General features: G+C 42.4%; 2 protein-coding genes across 2 annotated transcripts in view; one reads left to right on the top strand and one right to left on the bottom strand.

Annotated features, from left to right (window-relative positions):
* The window catches only part of USP37 (ubiquitin specific peptidase 37), an 89,031-nt gene that overhangs the window by 24 nt on the left and 69,834 nt on the right, over positions 1 to 19,173 (top strand). The window lies entirely within an intron of this gene.
* On the bottom strand, positions 403 to 19,172 carry CNOT9 (CCR4-NOT transcription complex subunit 9). Its single transcript, XM_084778536.1, has 8 exons — positions 19,032 to 19,172; positions 12,295 to 12,474; positions 11,070 to 11,185; positions 9,300 to 9,409; positions 7,963 to 8,072; positions 4,748 to 4,846; positions 4,171 to 4,262; positions 403 to 2,623 (listed from the first exon to the last, which is right to left on the bottom strand). The coding sequence occupies exons 1-8, from the start codon at positions 19,053 to 19,055 to the stop codon at positions 2,455 to 2,457; spliced, it is 900 nt and encodes a 299-aa protein (XP_084634662.1). The 5' UTR covers positions 19,056 to 19,172; the 3' UTR covers positions 403 to 2,454.

The following is a 19,173-nucleotide window of genomic DNA, read 5'->3' on the forward strand; positions in this document are numbered from 1 at the left end:
GGTCACTATTCTAGACCCTCAAACAGCTTTCATGATCAGCTGTAGCCTTCTGACCACTGAAAAATCTGTCCACAATGGACAATGTTCACTACTGTCCTCTTAGCAGGGTAGTGTGTGTGTGTGTGTGTGTGTGTGTGTGTGTGTGTGTGTGTGTAAGTAGACAGGGTAGAGACAGGTCCAATAAAGATCACATGATTAAAAAAAGAGAAAGGGTTTGGTGGCACACACCTTTAATCCCAGCACTCAGGAGGCAAAGGCAGGTGGTTCGAGGTCTACAAAGAATTCCAGGGCTCCACAGGGAAACCCGGTCTCAAACCCCCGTGTCCCGTACCTAATCACCAGATTAAAGTGCCTAGATATTTGTATGCTGAAAGAATAAAATCTTCAATTAAAAGAAAGAAATATTTTTTAAAAATCAGAACATGTTTTATTTTAATCCTGTTGAGGGGGAGGGATGGAAAGCACAAAATAAGGGGAGGGGGATCTCTTTATATAATACATACAACATCAGGACCAACCACAGGAAATAAGACCCATTGCACCCCTCCCCATCCAACTCCTATGTAGGTTCCAAGGCCAGCTGAGGATAAATGGGACATGAATTAAGACACTATTGGCCCAGAAACATAGCCAATGCACCAAAAGATGGAGAGAATGTCCCGGGGAGCAAGGCCCCAAGCCTCAGCTGCTCCCCTAGTGGAGAAGAATGAGACACTTTGGCTCAGCAGGAAGGTGGATTTCAAAAATCAGGGTACCCTAGTGAACTTTTTAGATCACAAGCTGTGGGGTGAGTCAAGACATGTATCAAGTTGATGCTGTTCTGTCTCTGAGACGTTTCCTCTTCAGGCCTGAGGCCAAGTCTTCCTCTTCAATTGGAAGGCAGGGGATTAAATGTTTATTCTACCCTCTTAAATCTAGGCTACTTAATTACTACTACTTTCTTGGCTCTAGAGGCAGAAGCCAACGAACAAGGCCGGCTCCCCTTTTGGAAGTCGGCTTAAAGAGCCCTTGGGTTGGCACAACTGCCTCTGCAAAGCTTTCTATAGCATCCATCCCTTTACACAACCTCCTCAAACTCCTCACAGACATCTCCAAGTATGTGACATGTAGGCTGAAGATTTGGTCTCTCTCTAGAGTTGGATCAATAATCCTATCAATGGAGATGAGAGGACAAGAGAGAAAGAGAAAGGGTTGACAGGTGGAAGGGCCACAGAAAGAAAGGCAGTTTACAACAATAGGTTATAGATTCAAGCCCAGAGATGGAAGGGGAACTCTTCCATTATCAACCAGTTAAAAAGAAAATTTTAGTGGCAACCCTGTAGTTTCCATAGACCAAAGAAAATATGTTAAAGGGGGAGGAGACTGAGCCAGCCAAGTCCAGCTATTCATCTTAAATCTGAAGAAACTCATTCAGCTACTACTGTTTCAAGTATAATCACGAGGAGAGATGGCGCTGCTGAAACTCACACTACAAGAATGGGATCCCGTAGCCTACCACCTGGATCCAGGCGCTTGCTCCCTTTGAGAAGCCACCTGAAAATAATTTTTGAAGACTTGGCTCTGAAGACTGCCATCCTTCCTGTCCCAATACAATTCTCTTTCAGTAAGGTTGGGTAAATTTAAGACATCTGCTTTAAGTGGTAAAAAGGGGGATGCTGAGATTTGGGAACGCCAACAGCTAAAGGCAAAAACAAGGTTAAGGTCCTCACAGCAGCCAGGCTTGGGAAGGGAAGAACCGGGCAGAGGGGAACAGGCGCAGAGTTCCTGCTTGTCCTTTGGCTTTCCTCTTCCCCCGCCTCCCATTCCACCCAACAGCCCGATGGAGCTATTGGTCTGCCAGAGGGGTTGCAATGCTCAGACCAACTTTTTATTGAGCATATGCAGCTAACAGACTCATAAACAGTGCCAACTGACAAAATTTTGCTGAAAACTACAGCGTGTGTCCACCATTCAACACACCCCTCTCTTGAGATTAAAGAAAACCCAAAGTAAACAAATACTGTAAGAGAGAGAGAGAGAATTAACAGACACTTCTTAAGTCTTCCAGGAAGGCTGAGTTTAAAAAAAAAAAAAAGCCACATGGCTTGGTCCCAGGCGCTCACCATGCCTAGAGTTGCTGCTGTCCCCCTTTCTCCTCTCTACCAGCGGCTAGGTAGACGTTCAGGAGCAGGGTCATCTTGGGCATGCTGCAGAACAGCATTTGCTGGTGTTGACACCCTCCTGGGCTGCGGTGGCAGACTGCTGTGTCAGGAGCCCAATTCCTGGGAGCAGCAGGGGGATCCAGGACCTCCAGTCAGGCCACACACCTCAGCGGGGTACCTTGCCCCTTTCCTCCAGTGCGGTTCAGCATTGAGGTTGTCTATTCCCAGTCAGCAATAAACCTGAGCTGTTTTCCTCATAGGTTCCACCCCCCACTCCCCACTTTAGGGGAGCAGTAAGAGGGAAAAGGGAGGATCACTGAGGGGGCAGGGGAATTCCACGGGGATCGGTGACCTGGCCCTCTTGCAGGTTCTTCACCAGTTGTGCAAGCCAGCGTTTTGTGGTGGTGTCATCTTTTAGCACCTGGGCAAAGGTTGTGTCCTTCAGCTGGTCAGGGAGGCATTGTCTGAGTGCTTCACGTGCCCTACATCAGAAACAAACAAACCAACCAGAAAGGCAACAAATAAACCCAAATTTGGGGGCTGGGAAGAGCCCCTTTCTTAGATATAAATATACAATTTTCTAGAAATCTATGGCTGTCAAGTTACACCAAGAAACTATTAGAATCCCTTAAAGCAGGTGTTATCCATAGGTTCAGAAATATCTAGAATGTGTAGTCCACAAATATTTTCACCATACCCAAATGCAGATTTCATGCAAAAGCAAAATGGAATAAAATGGTACAATAGTTTACATCAGTCTAAACTTTGTTTTGATTTATTATAATAAACACTGTCAAAACACCATCAGACATAGCTAGGATAAATGAAATTATTAAAAAGTTATACACTCTAAAATCAGACATGACCTCATTTATATGATAAATTAATGGATTTTCTTTTATTTGATTTAAAAAACATTTTTTGTTTTTTGCTTTTTCAAGACAGGGTTTCTCTGTACAGCCTTGACTGTCCTGGACTCACTTTGTAGACCAGGCTTGCCTCAAACTCACAGTGATCCACCTGCCTCTGCCTCCCAAGTGCTGGGATTAATGGATTTTAATCCTATACTAACATCAGTTATGTTTTTATAGAAATGCTTCAACTTTGTATTTGAAAGCCTTAATAAAAGATGAATAATAAAATATATTGTAGCAGCTTTATCTAGAAACCTGCAAACTCCACACAGGGCTGTTCTGAACAGAGTTTTTATACTCAAACAGGTAGAATTTATAATAAGCATATTGCAAACTTGAAGGGAAAAGAAGGAACCACTGAAAAACAGGACAATATGATCAAAGAATAGCTAGGGCTCAAATAACACCAGTGGCTAAAGATTGCATTCACATTAATCAAGCACCTCGGTTCCTAAGGACTCAGAAAGCACTCCATTATGTGGCTTGGCAGAATCTGAACATGTAGCTTTCAGCATAAATTATGGATTAATAGACAAAAGGTCAAACATTTCTGAAGTGCATTACATCTACAAAGTGTATGACTCTGGCAGAGATCTTGAACATACCAAGAAAAGGTAATAATAAGCTCAGCACCTTACAGGAAGCTGAGAACTGCAGGCTATGGGACTGTGCAGGAGATCTTTAAAGTACACTTGTCTTTCTGATTACTTGGAATAGCCACAGAGAGCCCAAACCAAACTGTCTGGGCTTTCTGGAATTTCAGGGTAGGACAGAATTACAAAGCAAAGATCTAACTAGTAGATTTTTTGTTTTTCAAGACAGGGTTTTTCTGTATAATAGCCCTTGCGTTCCTGGAATTCTTTGTAAACCAAGCTGGCCTTGAATTCAGAGATCCGAGCGTCTCAGCCTCCTAAGTGCTGGGATTAAAAGCATGCACCACCATGCCTGGTTTATCTAGTGGGCTTTAAGTTAGAACTTGAAATTTTAACAGGAACTTAAGTTTGTCTTAGATAAAAGTAGAGTTATATCCTTTCCCATCCTCAAGACAAGACCTGAGCAAGAGACTGGAATCCATTCATGAGACTATTTCCCTGAAGTCCTGGTTAAATCTTTACCTGGGATTATCTGAGAGACGAAGGTAACATCTTACTACATGCTTCAACAGACGAGCAGACGGTTCTTTGGATAGCTGCAGGACCATTTTACCCTGTTTTACCCAAAACAAGGGTAGGGGGAGAAAAGCCACAAAATAATTCTAATTGACACCAGAGATTAGGTCATCTAAGAATCATTATAGAAGTTTCCAAGATTTTAATTTTTTCCTTTTTGAGACAGGGTCTCTGAAGGTGGTCTTGGCTAGCCTAGATCAGACTGGACTAGAACTCACAGAGATCTGCTTGCCTCTGCCTCTAGAGTTCTGGGATTAAAGGCACGCACTACCATGCCAGCTAGTATTTTTGGGACAGGGCATTGCTGCTTCACTTGGCTGGTATGGAACTCATGCTGGCCTCAAGCCTGCAGTGATCCTTCTGCCTCTCTCTGCCTTATAGATACTGAGATAACAGGCATGTACCACTGTACCTGGCCAAAACAGTTATTTCCAGTTAGAAGACTTAAGTTTTCAGCCAGTTATGAAGGGTCAAGTTACATGATCAGAAGTAGATTGCAAAGACAGTAAAGGAAAGTACTCACCAAGATCATAGCAACATGGGAAAACCGCTCATATGTCTGACATATATAAGCCAAACCAGTGTCATCTAAGAGGATCTTCTGAAGGATGAATGTGGCAACCTGGAGTAAAACAAAGCAAGTCTAAAGAGTTGCTCAGACTTGTCAATTACTTAGCTAATCATTTATCTATGCATAATCAGCACTCAAAAAACAAGAGTAAGTAGAGCTCCCTGTACACTATACATAACTTTATCACGCATAACACAAAAGAACAAATATCACACTCAACAATTACTATGTGCCAGGATTTTTTTTTCTAAAAACAATTTATAGGCCTTACTTTTACTGTTGAAGCCATGAAGTATATACCATCATTCTCATTTTATATAAAAGGGAAAACACTAGATAATGACCAGGAGATGGTGTAAAATGAGGCCAGCTTGGCCTATATAGTGAGTACCAAACCAGCTTGGAACAGGAGTTCAACCCTACCCTCCAGCTCCTATTTTATATCAGACAATCATTATGTTGGGGAAAAGGTTTGAGAGAGGGGCTTACTCTGTAGCCATTGCTATATAGCCTCAAACTCACAGCAACACCCTTGTCTCAGCCTTCTAAATGTTATGGTTACAGGCAGGAGTCACATTGCTTGCTCGTAGACAGGATAACAATGATCTTTCTTTGGTGCCATCAGAACAACTGCTGTTATTGTTCCACTGGATATAATACTGATAGGCCAAATAATATACTTCAAAGGTAGCTACGTCTTTTTGTTTGTTTGTTTTTTGGAGACAGGGTTTCTCTGTGTAGCCTTGGCTGTCTAGACTCACTTTGTAGGCTGGCTTCGAACTCACAGTGATCCACCTGCCTCTGCCTTCCGAGTGCTGGGAGTAAAGGCGGGCGCCACCACGACCAGCTAGTAGTTACGTCTTAATTACCAAACCCAGAGAGTGTTGTCTCATACATGAAAAAGGGTCTTTGCAGATCTGATTAGGGAGCTTGAGCTAGAGATTGCCCACATAGGGCCTAAGAATCACTGATATCATTCTAAGAGAGATATGGAGATTTAACCACAAAGGAGAGAGGAATGTAAAAGAATGACATGTGAACACGCTCAACTGCTTGCTTCGTAGATAGAAGGGAACCATGTATAATGGAACACAAGGAATGCAATTTTAGAAGTGGGAAAAAAAAAGGCTCTTTCCCCTATAGCCTCCAGAGGAGCCCTGGTCCTGCTCTACCTGGCTTGACTTTAGCTTGTTGAAACTGACTTGTGGATTGAGAATACATTTACAAGTTAAGCCATCAGTTAGTTCTGCTAATTTGTCATGACAGCAATAGGCAACTAACACAAACACACACAGCAAAGAGCAAATTCACTAATAAGAGTATTACTTGGCGAGCTTTTAGCCTTGTTTTTGAATTTCACCTAAGAGGAATCACAGTAAAAATTCTTATATGCTGATTAGTTACATTATACATTCACCTAGGATTAAACCACCAATCAGTGAGGCCAGTGAGATGGCCCTGCGAGTAAAGACACTTGCCACTAACCGAGGACCTGAATTCAACAGTCAAGATCCACGTGCTTGAAGGAGAGGAGCAATTGTCCTCTACCCTTCATGTGTGTGCTGTGCCCTCACACATACATACAGAAACATAAACAGCCAGCCAATCAACTAACCACCTACCCAACCAAACGTTAGCACCCTGGAAAAGCATTCATAGCAGGTCTAGGATTAGATCTGCACATCTATATTTATTGAAGATTTATGTGTGTATTTGTATGAGTATGTGTACATTGCATGAGTGTAGATCTGTGAAGAAGCCAAAGAGGGTGTCAGATCTTCTCTATCACTCTCTGCCTATTCCTTCCAAGCAGGGTCTCTATCTGAACCTGGGGTTGGTGTTTTCCTCTAGGCTGGAAGGCAGCAAACCCCAGTGACTCGTATCTCGATCCACTCAGGACTAGGGATAGGTGTGCATAGGATGTACAGCTTGGCATATGGTGCTAGAATTTGAACTCCAGTTGTTATGATTGTGCATTAAGTGCTCTTAACTACAAGCCATTTTTTCAGTCCCAGATTTTAAAAAGGATTTGTCGGGCCTCTCTCAGGCTGGAGAGATGGCCAAAAGTTAAGAGCACTGTTTGTTCTTCTAGGGTCCCAAGTTCAATTCCCAGAAACCACATGGTGACTCAAAACCATCCATAATGAGAGCTGGTGCCTTCTTCTGGCGTGCAGGCACACATGTGAGCAGAGCATTGTATACATAAGAAATAAACAAACAAATCTTAAAAAAGAAAAAGACTTGTCCATTTTCACGTGTATGGGTGTTTTGCCATCATCTATGTCTATACACCATGTGCATGTAATACTACTCACAGAGGCCAAGAGGGCGTTGGATTTCCTGGGACTGGAGTTACAGGTGGTTGTGAACCACCACATGGGTGGAAGGAATTAAACCTGGGTCCCCTGGAAAAATAGCCAGTGCTCTTAACCACTGAACTATCTCTCCAGACTTACCCCAGCATTTAAAAAATATTTCCCAGGTTTTTTGATCATTCATGACAGCCTTGACAAAGAACGTTTATTACAGTGTGTGTCTACTATGGGCAAAGTGTTATAAGTGCTCACCCCCAATAAATACAAGCCTGGTACTGTGATATACGTCCATAATTCTAGTATTCAGGAGTCTGAGGTAGAAGGGTTGTTCCAAATTTGAGAGAGAATTTCATGTGCACTATGTGTGTACAGGTGCTCTTTGAAGCCAGAAGACTGATTATCCTGGGTGCTTTAAGAAAGCTGAGCAAGCTATGCAGAGCAAGCCAGTAGCAGCACTCCTCTAACGGCCTCTGCATCAATTCTTGCCTTGACTTTCTGCTCTGACTTCCCTGGATACTGGACTATAAATTGTAAAATGAAACAAACCCTTTCATCCTCAAGTTGCTTCTGGTCACAGTATATTAATCACAGCAAGAGAAATCTTAACTAAGACATTGATGACCCAAGTTTGACCCCCAGAACTTACACAGAAAGCAAGATGTAGCAGTACGCACCTGTAATGAGATGGGAAGCAGAGACACAACGTAGACGGTGACAACCAACTCCCTAAAGTTGTCCTTTATCTCAACAGGTGTGGTATGGCACAGTCACTCACCCACTCAAGTAAGTACACTTTAAAAAGCAGTAGCTCCAGAACCAAAACAATGCTCACTCTCACTTAAAAGCACATACCGTTTTGGAAAGTTCACTTCCAGATTCCATAATGCGCAAACACAAAGGGATGATTTCTGTTGTTAATAAAAAGTTGATTACTTCTTGTTCATCTGTTTTAACCAAGGCCCCTAAGGAAAATATGAACAAGCAAAATTATTTTAGAGAAAAGATACATTTACTCTGTATTGCTCATCAAAAATAAGGCTTTTCTGGTTTGTTTTTTGTTTTTTGAGACAGGGTTTTTCTGTTATCTTGGCTGTCCTGGACCACACCCAGCTCAAAAATAAGCTATGGAATTTAGCCAGGTGTGGTGGCCAATGCCTTTAATCCCAGCACTTGGGGGCCAAAGACAGGTGGATCTCTGTGAGTTCAATGCCAGCCTGGTGTACAAAGCAAGTTCAGGGCAGCCAAGGCTACACAGAGAAACCCTGTCTCAAATGGAATTTAATGTGATATATAGATTGTGGTTTCCTTGTCAGGGAATCCATCTGAACCAAAAACAACAAAAGAGTCAGATGTAGTGAGTCATGACTGTAATCCTAGCATAGGGAAGGTAAGACAGGAAGATGTTGAATTGAAGATCAACCTGGGCCATCCAGAGTTAGAGAAGAGGGAGAGAGAGGTATTGATTCACATAGGCACATTATACATGAAGAAAATATTAAAACAGAAAGATATAAAAAAAAATTTACTGAATTAACTTCTTGCCATACACAAAGGCATATATATATGTATGTATGTATATATATATATGTATATATATACAAAACACTCATGAGACTGAAGTAAGATTGTGAGCTCAAGTCCAGCCTGGGCAATTTAGTAAGACACTGTGTCAAAATTTACAAAATAAAAATAAAGCAAGTAGGGAAAATGGTCAGTGTTAAGAGGATTAGCTTAGTACAAGGCTCTGAGTTATTTAAGTAAGTTCACTCAACTTAGTTAACATCAAATTATTCTTTACTCCCTCTATATTTGGTGCTAAAATCAGATCTTGATTTCCGATCCTCACAGCTTTACTAACATTAAGAATGGTGCCACAGAAGAAGGTGATGCAGGACATCTGTATGAGACCTGATAGGCTGTGGTCAGACAGTGGGGGAGGAGGGCCCCTATTAGAGGTCTAGGGGAGGGTAATAGGGCAGAAGGAGAGAGGGTGGGAAGGGGAAGATAAGAGCAATGGGCTAACTATCTCGGTTGTAAAATAAAAACAGAAAAAACATTATATAAAGAAGAATGATGCCTGCTAAGTTTTCAAGCAGGTAGAGAGCTTGCCTAGCATGCATAAAACCCTGGGTGCAATGACCTGCTCCACATCTCCAGAAAAACAAAACAAAAACAAAAAAATAACTTACCAATAACTCCAAGGCTGGTGAGCCGAAGATACTCAAAGGGACGAGTCTTGCTAACTGTGTGCAAAAAGGGGTACAAAAAAAGTGGGATGTGTGCTGCAAGAAAAGCTGACCTGAAAGAAAAAAAACCACATTCAGAACCCAGAGCTGACTTCTAAACATTACATTTCTAAACCTGAAACAAGTGAGACTGTTAGAGAAACGAATACATACACACACACATATGCTCCCCTCCACCCCTAGGCAGGTTTCTCTGTGTAGCCTTGGCTGTCCAGGACTCACTTTGCAGACCAGGGTGGCCTTGTACAGAGATCTGCCTGCTTCTGCCTCCCAGTGCAGGGATTACAGATGTGCCACCACACCTGACCCAGAGTGAGGAATCTTTAGAAAAGAATTTTATTGTTTTTTAGTTGACCAACATTGTTAAGTGTATAATTTTGATCCTTAGGAGACATGTGTCAATGCCTGGAGATATATTTGATTGTCAGAAATCAGAGATGTTGAGGGCTTACAAGCTCAGTCACAGAAGCTAGACATGTCTACACTGCTTAGAAGAGCACCTTCTGCCCTCACTGACACACCATAAAGACTCAGTTAAAGTGTCAATGTGGAACAGCAACCTAGGCTAGGGTGATTTAAAGCAACAGAGTTTATTTTCAACCTTCACTGAAACCTTAAAAACTGACTAACTCAAAAGTACTCCACTATAGGTTAAAAAGAAACAAAAAATAAACCCAAGCCACAAATGCTAAAGCCAATGTGCAACTATACATTGATACACAATCCTAGCACTCAGGGACCCGCCTAAAGGAGAATTAAAGAGTTTGGGAATAACCAAAAGACACTGTCTAAAACAAGACAAAACAAAACAAAAGGCTAAAGAGAATCTTCCAGGAGGCTGAAAAGATGTTTCTAAGTGATCAAGAGCATTTGCTGAGACCTGAGTTCAGTGCCCACATGCACTTCCTGCAGCTTACAACTGCCTCTGGTAGTTCCAGCTACAGGGGAATCTTCTAGTCCTTGCAAGCACCCAGACAGGAGTGGCAGCTTAGGCACATGTGTATGCCCTTAGACAGATGTACACACATATCGATTAATTCCGTACCTGTGATTTCACAGACTGTCAGAGAAAACCAGGATTATTCGCTGTGGTTTATTTGTACACAGGGAGTTTCTCTGTGTAGCCTTGTCTGTCCTGAACTCGCTTTGTAGACCAGGCTGGCCTTGAACTCACAGTGATCCACCTACCTCTGCCTCCTTAGTGCTCAGATTAAATACATGTGCCACCACACCCAGCTGCCAGAAAATATTTTTAAGGTAACTAAGCAACATCTTTCCTCTTACAACATAGCAATTAGTAAACTATTCCTACTATGTTAAAAGTATGGAATCAAGCTGGGGGTGGGGTGGGGTTGGTGGCACACACCTTTAATCCCAGCATTGGGGAGGCAGAGGCAGGTAGAGCTCTGTGAGTTCAAGGCCAGCCTGGTCTACAAAGGGAGTCCAGGACAGACAAGGCTACCCACAGAAATCCTGACTTGAGAAACGAAAAGAAAAACAAAAACATAACAAAAAACACAAACAAAAAAAACCTTACCCTAATAAAACTTGTAAGAAAAAGAGCCATTGCCTTGAATAAATAAAAATTGAGCAATTTCTGAAGACTAATACCCACATGTTACATTGCATGTCCTTTCTCTGATCACTCAGCAAAGGCATGTAAGTTCCTATCAAATACCCACCCACCCCCATTACCACACTCGAAGCACTTACCTGGTCTCTGGATGTGAGGCTACACACTGCAGCAATGCTAGAGCATTGCACACTCTGTTAGACTGGTGTGCTGTCAAGGTTGGAGGGTTGATAGATGGATAAATATTTACAATTTCCTGAAAAATACAAAGAATTCCACATAATTAATTAATCACAAAATTATTACTAGTGTCACAGCATACTAACTAGTTGCTGCAGAAACTCATTTATCCTTTCATCGAAGGGCACTGGACTAGGCAAGACCTTCTGCTATGTGTTTCTAGGAATACTGCTATGGAAGCAAGTAGGTCTCCGGTCCTTCTAGATTCTGCAGCTAGTCTTTTTTTCCTGCATTTTATGCGTGTTCTGCCTGCATGCACTATCTGTGCACCACATGTACACAATGCCCACAAAAACCAGAAAGAGGGTCAGACCCCAGGAACTGGAGTTATAGCTGGTTGTAAGCTGCAATGTAGACGCTAGGAATCAAATCTAGGACTTCTTCTACTTTATAATGAGACCCATGTTGAATACAATTCTGTTTATCTTAGCTGAAAACCCATCTGTAACACTAACAGATTTGAAAGACCATTAGTAATTTGGGGAGAAACTTCATAGGGTGGGTATTCTAATACCTTGGTATTGCTCCATTTTATTTGGCCTGTCTTAACTTTCAGTTATTTATTCTTCGTCTTATTTGTTTGTGTGGTGTGTATGCACATCACAGCACATGTATAGAGATCAGAAGACAACCTGCAGGATTCACATTTCTCGTTGTAAGCAGAGATCAAGTTCATGCTGTCAAGCTTGGCAGCGAGTGCCTTTACCCAATGAGCCCCTTTACCAGATGCGGTTGTTCACTCCTTATCACACACAGAAACCCACCTTTAATTCTATACTTGCTACACTTTTATCTCAAAAATATCTTTCCTCAGACCACACCTATGGTTCTATATTTCTGTATTCTTCCCTCCTATATAGATCTATCCTGTCATACTTCTAAAAGTGGTTTCTCAACATAGTTCTTAGATTCACCTGTTAAGCACAGATTTTAAGGCCTACCTCTCAGACCAACTAAATTCAATCTTCTGAGTAGATCCCCAAAAGATGCATTTAACAAATACAAAATATTAATATTTAAATAACCATTCTAAAGTCTTCAAAAATCATTTGACCAAAGAAGGAGAAAAACAGAAGTGCAATAAGATAAACATGACTAAATTCCTACTTGTGGATATATACCCACCTGTAAAAGTGCTGCAATAGTACCAAATGAATGCCACAGCATGGGTGCAAGGTCAGGGACAGATTCTCGCTTCTTGCTTAGCTCTAGCAAAGCATTTTCCCTCGTCTCAGGACTAGACAGTTCATTGATCCACTGATAGATCTTCTCTCTGTCCACTTGGGCCAGTGCAGTAGGCACAGGCTTCAGGGGAAAAAAAGAAAACAAATGTCAATTTATTTCAACTAAACCAAGTCTTACCCTGCAGTAGAGTTTTATAAACATGTATTTTTAAAACGAGACTTATTTGTCATGTACAGTGTGGTACCCATATTTGTGCCTGCACACCAGAAGAGGGCACCAGACTTCAATCTAGATGGTTGTGAGCCACCATGTGGTTGCTGGGAATTCAACTCAGGACCCACGAAAAAGCAACCAGTGCTCTTAACCCCTGAGCATCTCTCCAGCCCTAAAACCATATTTTTATACATATTGGAGCTTCACTAAACACTCAACCTATTTGACAGTTAAGAGCTCATGTTTAAGAAATTGCTATAGGTGTATTTGGGCTGTAGTGAAAATATATCAAGATGCTTACTATTGTGATGTTTTAAGGCAGAAAACTAACAAACAGCTATCAATAAGTATGGCTTTAATATATCAGGGTGCACCTTTATAATGGAGTATTATGTAGCCTTTTATGAAAATTCATAGCTTGATACAGACCGTACTAAATAAAAGTATATAAAACACATTCCCACAAGAAGAAAGGATACATGTTTAGATCATTACACCACCTGCGAAGGCAGGAGCTTCAGTTCTGCAGCCACTCTAGCAGCAGAAGGGTAGTTCGGTGCCTGCATGGGAGCTTCATTTTTATCATCCCTATTCGTTCCACTCTGGCTTTTTAGTAACAGCAGTCCTTAAGCCACCTGAATATATACTTGAATATAGTAATATATACTTGCTTTTAAAATAAAAAGTGGCCATGAATGTCAGAGAGTGAGGAGGTAGGGGTACATGGGAGTTTTGGGGGAACGATGGAATTATACTATAATCTCAAAAAATAAAAACATTAAAAAATTAAAACAGGAGCTAACATTTTTACTTTCAACCAAATTCGTCTCAGGAAAGATACTCACTTAAGTAAGCCATCAATAGTTATCACATTTATCACAAAACTAGTGTGACTAGAAAGACATTCATAAATTATTTTAATAAATATTTATCTATAAATTGTATAAGTCATCTCCTTCCTTTGGTGAGCTGAAAATTTGGGTGTTGATAGGTTTTTCTTTTTCTTTTTTTTTGGGGGGGGGGGTTTCAAGACAAGGTTTCTCTGTGTAGCCTTGGCTGTCCTGGACTCACTTTGTACACCAGGCTGGCCTCAAACTCACAGAGATCCACCAGTGAATCAATCTCATCGACTACTTTCCTGCCAAGAGTAGGGCACCTGGGATTTGATTAAAGACAATGCTAATAAAATGAGTTGGGAAACTGGCTCAGTATGTACCTATGGCTCAAGGGCAACACACACACACACACACACACACACACACACACACACACACACACACAGTTCAGGGATGCTAAAATCATTAGTAGAAATCAGTGAAGAACTTTTATTAAAGCTGTTCTAATGACTATCCTAAACATTTACTTTGGCTGTTTAATGACCAGTAATAGCCATTTCAGGAGATTAAATGACGTAACTTCTACTTATCTCAGTAAGTCTATAGAAAAGTAATGCTACTTATTAACACAGAAAGTCATTTAACTAGTCTATGAACCTAGTCAATGATCATCTACTTTTAAGTTTTTTAATTTACTTATTTAGTGCACGTGTATGTGTCATGGTGCATGTGTGGAAGTCAGAGAACAACTTGTGGGAGTTTTTTTTTTTCCCTTCTACCATGTGGGTTCCGGGGACAAACTCTAGCGATCCTTCTGTCTCTGGGCTACAGACCCGTAATCACAGCTGGCTTTTTATGTGAGCTGTGCCTGACCTTAGGTTCTCATGCTTGAGCAGCAAGTGGTCTTACCAGCTCAGCTATCTCCCTTTGCCCGCCTACATTTACTAATCTTACAGATAACCCTTCGTTGGTTTCTGTTCCTATTAAATAGAAAAAACCATTTTGACAATGTTAGGATATATCTCATAGTGGCAAGAGCACGAATAATTCAACTACCTCAGTATCTTTTGTTAGTTTCTTTATTGTCCTTTACTAGTATTTCCTATCTCCCTGCTAAAGGGATGGTTTCCTTGCTGTATATTAAAAAGAGAGAGCTGGGAATAGGTCAGTGGTAGGTCTCTTGCCTAGTATGCATGAGGCCCCAAACTCAATTCACAGCAGAAAAAATAAAATAAAATAAATAATAAATAATAAAGCAGCTTTAGTGCTGGGGAGATGGTTCAGTCAGTAAAGCGCTTGCCATGAAAGTATGGGACTTGAGTTTAATGTACAGAACCCACGTAAAAAGCCAGCTGTGGTGGCCCATGTTTGCAATCCCAAAGCTGGGGAAGCAAACATTGCTGAGGCTTACTGGCCAGCCAATTTAGACCAACTGCCAAGATCCAGGTCAGAGACTTCACCTTAAGTACCACTCAGAGGAACAACTTCCAAAATTGACCTCTGGTTTCCACACATATCCTCATCCCCCAAAAAAGTTTTCATTATTAAGCAAAACCCAAGCGTCTTCTCAAAACAAGTTATTGTGGGCATTGTTGTGTGTAATACTCCCTGTTGTTGTTAATTTATCAGTATGGCCTAATAATGTTTATCATTAGACCTATAACTATTATTACAGCAGTATTTTCTAACCCGTTAGCAATCAGTGAAGACAGAGACAGACATCTGTTACATTTTTAAACAGCCTTAGTTAACCTAGGGCAGGGCAGATATTAATCTCCTAAACTCCTTCCCATAGTGGGGCATGCCCCAATCCCATGCCATCTGCTTCTAATAATTTCTATCAAGCTACCTCCCATCCATAATCCCAAATTCTTGCTAATTATCATCATCTGGGCCAAGTGTCCATCCAAGCTTCTCCTCCACTTAACCCATAATGGCCTCTTGCTTCCTCTTCTCTTCCAGTCCCTCTTCTCCCAAGATTCTGTCTCCCCAAACCCAGGAAGGTACCCATGCCTATCCTATTTGCCCTGTCCAGGGTGATGGTCAACAGGTGAGGCTCTTAGGCAAGGTGGGTCACAGAGACCCCATGCAGTAATTAGCATCAAAATACATCAGTCCAACCTCCAACAACTCCCTCGCAATTTCTAGTAAATAATATGTTATTGGGAATTTCACCTCCCCTCCCCAGATCAAAATAACATAAGTGCCAGGCGTGGTGGCGCATGCCTTTAATCCCAGCACTCAGGAGGCAGAGGCAGGCAGATGACTGTGAGTTCGAGGCCAGCCTGGTCTACAAAGTGAGTCTATGATAGCCAAGGCTACACAGAGAAACCCTGTCTTGAAAAACAAAAGGAAAAAAACAAAACAAACAAACAAAAAAGAAAAACAAGCAGTTTTGATTATGGGCATAGGGGATTGTGAAGAAAATTGACTCAAATTTGTATCATAATCAATTATCCTAATGAATGAGTGGTCAAAGCTGCCCTAAGGGTCAAGCCGCAAAACAAATATTTTAAAATTTATGTATGGCACGGTAAATGTAATGGAAGAAATACATATTGAGAACCTTTTATGAGTAGTGTGCTCAAGTTTTTTGTTTGTTTTGCTTTTGGGACCAGGGTCTGTATAGCAACTTGCAGAGATATGCCTGCTCCTGCTTGCCAAGTTCTGGGACCAAAGGCACGTAGCACCATGGTTGGCTTAATATGCCATAGGGAGTAACAACAACAACAACAACAACAACAACAACAGGCAAACAAGTAGGTAAAAATCTTGGCAGAGGAGATTGGAATTAAAGAGGGCATGTTCAGATGTTGAAATCAACCAACCATCCAACCTTGAAGAACTCCCTCATCACCAACTCTCGTTTTTCAATTTGCTGCTCCTCAAATAGTATGTATAATTGGAGAAGAAAGAACAAAAGGAGCTATAGGCTTCTTTCCAGCTGCTGCCTGCCAACTCCTGCCTGACCTCATGGTTGCCCTCAGACCTTGGTGAAGCAAGATCATCAAAAAGCAGATCAAGAATTCCATTTGGCACCAGTCAGACCATTGTCAAAATTAAGGATAACTGGAAACCTTGAGGTCTTGACAAAAGATACAGAAAAGATTAAAAGGCCAGATTCTAATGTCCAATGTGATTATGGGAATACCAAGAAAACAAAGCACGCTGCCCAGCAGCTTCTGGAAGTTCCTGGTATACACCAAAAGGGAGCTTAAAGTGCTCCAGATGTGTAACCAATCTTACCGTGCTGGAATTGCTCAGTTTCCTCGAAGAACTACAAAACCACCAAAGAAAAAAACAGTGCAGCTGGCCATCATAGTCACCAATTAGGCTGTGCGATGATGCAATAATGTGGCTTACATGCATGCTTTATTTTTGCTTAAATAAAATCACACACACACACACACACACACACACACACACATCTATGGAAACTATAATCGCCTAATTAAGAACCTGAACAATTATAAACAGAAACATTGATACAGGATCTAAAATACGACTGGCTCTGGAAAGAAGACAGATCAAACTTCATGAAGCAGCATGTACTTAAAATTTTTTTTAAAGTTTATTTTGTGTGTACTGTGGGTTATGGGGATTCAACTCAGGTCATCAGGCTTGGCAACAAGTCTTTACCCGCTGAGCCATCTCATAGTCCCCCAAGTTTTCACATAGGTCTCAGTTATGCTTAGCCCCATCCCCCTTTTGAGACAGGACCTCACCATGTAACTCTGGCTGGCCTAAAGTGCTAATTAGACCAGGCTGGCCTCAAATTCAGAGATCTTTCTGCCTCTGCCTCCCTGCGGGCTGGGATTTAAAAGCATGACATCACGCCTATCAGACTGTTCACTTTTAGGGAGGCGTCTCTAGGGACTGAACCCAGGGTGTCATACATGCTAGGCCAAGTGCTCTGCTATAGTTATTATCTCCAACCATTTTTTAAAAAGTGTCCTAAGATAGTCTTTATTTATTAAGTTGCTTAGGCTGGTCTTGAACCTGCAATCCTGTCTGAGCTAACAGTACAGGTGCACTGCCATCATGCTCTGGTGAGTATTTTTCTCATCTTTTTGGACAGGGTGTCACTAATGCTATCACACTGGCCTGGAAATCTACAGACATCCCACCTGCCTCTGCCTTCCAAGTACATCTGTCCTGAATATTTCATTTATCCTTTAAGTTAGTTGTTCTTGTTCTATTTCGTCATTATGTCATGTTGTCTCATAACGTGATTTTAGTACATATTTTCCGGAAATCATTTCCCTTTGGTGAAACAAAGTGGAACTGACCTTTGGAAGTGTTCTTAAACTATCCTGCTTCACCTATGGTTGTTGAGAGTAGCCATTCAGTCAGCATTATTTGAGGGCTTACCTTGTAGTAGGAACTGTCCTAGCAGTGGGGGTAACCAAGTTAAAGAGGATTCACCAAGTACCTGGCCCTGACATCGAGAGGGAGACAGACAACCCACATGTCAAAACAAAACAACCCAAAACAAAATAAAACAAAAACCCGGTAATTATTTGGTTTTTTGTTTTCTTGTTTCAAGACAGGGTTTCTCTGTGTAGCCTTGACTATCCTGGACTTGCCTCGAACTCACAGCCATCCACCTGCCTCTGCCTCCGGAGTGCTGGAATTAAAGGCGTGTGCCACCGCTGGCCGGCAAAATCCAATAATTAAATATCAGGATCAATGTTTTATAAGAGAAAATGTTGGGGTTACACGCCACTATGAACATGGTCAGGGAAAGTCACTCTGAGGCGGACTTGTGTGCATACATGGCGGCAGAGTCCTAAGAAGGGCATTCCAGGTAGAGAAATTAGAAACTGCATCTTGCAGCGCAAAGTGCATATACATTTTTGGTTGGAGCTTAAGGGCCAAGTGACAAAAACAGAGTCCTTAAACGTGACTAAGGGACCACATCATACAGGCCTTGTAGGCCAAGGACTCAACTTTCTCTAAATTCAACTGAAAGCCACAGTTAAAAGAGAAACCAAGAAGGGCGTGGTGGCGACGCCTTTAATCCCAGCACTAGGGAGGCAGAGGCAGGCGGATCTCTGTGAGTTCTAGGCCAACCTGGTCTACAAAGCGAGTCCAGGCCAGCCAAGGCTACACAGAGAAACCATAATCTTAAAACCAAAAAAGATAAAACAAGATGCGCGAAGAAGGCTCTAAACGCAGAGAACCGTACGTCAGATCCTGAACTTCGGGTTTCTGGCTTTCCACATGCAAAGCAAGTTATCTTGAGCTAGAAGCGATTTCCTTCCCAGAGAGGAGTTCCGGGAGCACGGGACCAGAACGAATGGCCACGGAATTATCCTCATCGCTGCCGACACCCCAGCCCACAACCGGCGTCCAGAAACTGACGCCGAGCGCCAATGAATCAATGAATGGCCTGCTGAGGCCGCGCAGGGCGCGGGACCAGGCCTCGGCGCCGGAAAAGAACGCGGAGGCCGCGCGGGAGGCCAGAAGAGGGGGGGTGTCCGGCGGGGATCCGGCTCCGCCACGGTCAGGGCGCGGTGCGGAGAATCCCGGACCTCGCGGCTCAGGGGCAGGAGCAAGCTGGACTTGGGGCCCGGCTCTGGGAGCTAGAAAACAGGCGGAGACCGGCCTCCAATCGCAACAACTCACCGCTGCCGTCGCCAGGCTGTGCATGTTGAGAGCGGCCGCCGCCCTCCTCCTTCCGCCCGACGCGAAGGAGCCGCGTCCCAGCTCTAGCGGTTGTGCAGAGGGAGAAGAAGAGCCCCCATGCGACTACGGCTCGCTCCTCCCC

The sequence above is a fragment of the Acomys minous genome, assembly GCF_964271855.1.
Source record: "Acomys minous genome assembly, chromosome: 4".
Lineage (NCBI taxonomy): Eukaryota > Metazoa > Chordata > Mammalia > Rodentia > Muridae > Acomys > Acomys minous.

What these genes read in the sequence shown, in the direction of transcription:
- CNOT9 (XM_084778536.1), bottom strand. Translation starts at nt 19,055, where the DNA reads ATGCACAGCCTGGCGACGGCAGCG. An exon ending in CCCATGTTGCTATGATCTTG is followed by an intron (nt 4,263 to 4,747) that starts GTGAGTACTTTC and finishes TGGGTAAAACAG; the next exon opens with GGTAAAATGGTCCTGCAGCT. An exon ending in CGTCTCTCAGATAATCCCAG is followed by an intron (nt 2,624 to 4,170) that starts GTAAAGATTTAA and finishes TTTCTGATGTAG; the next exon opens with GGCACGTGAAGCACTCAGAC.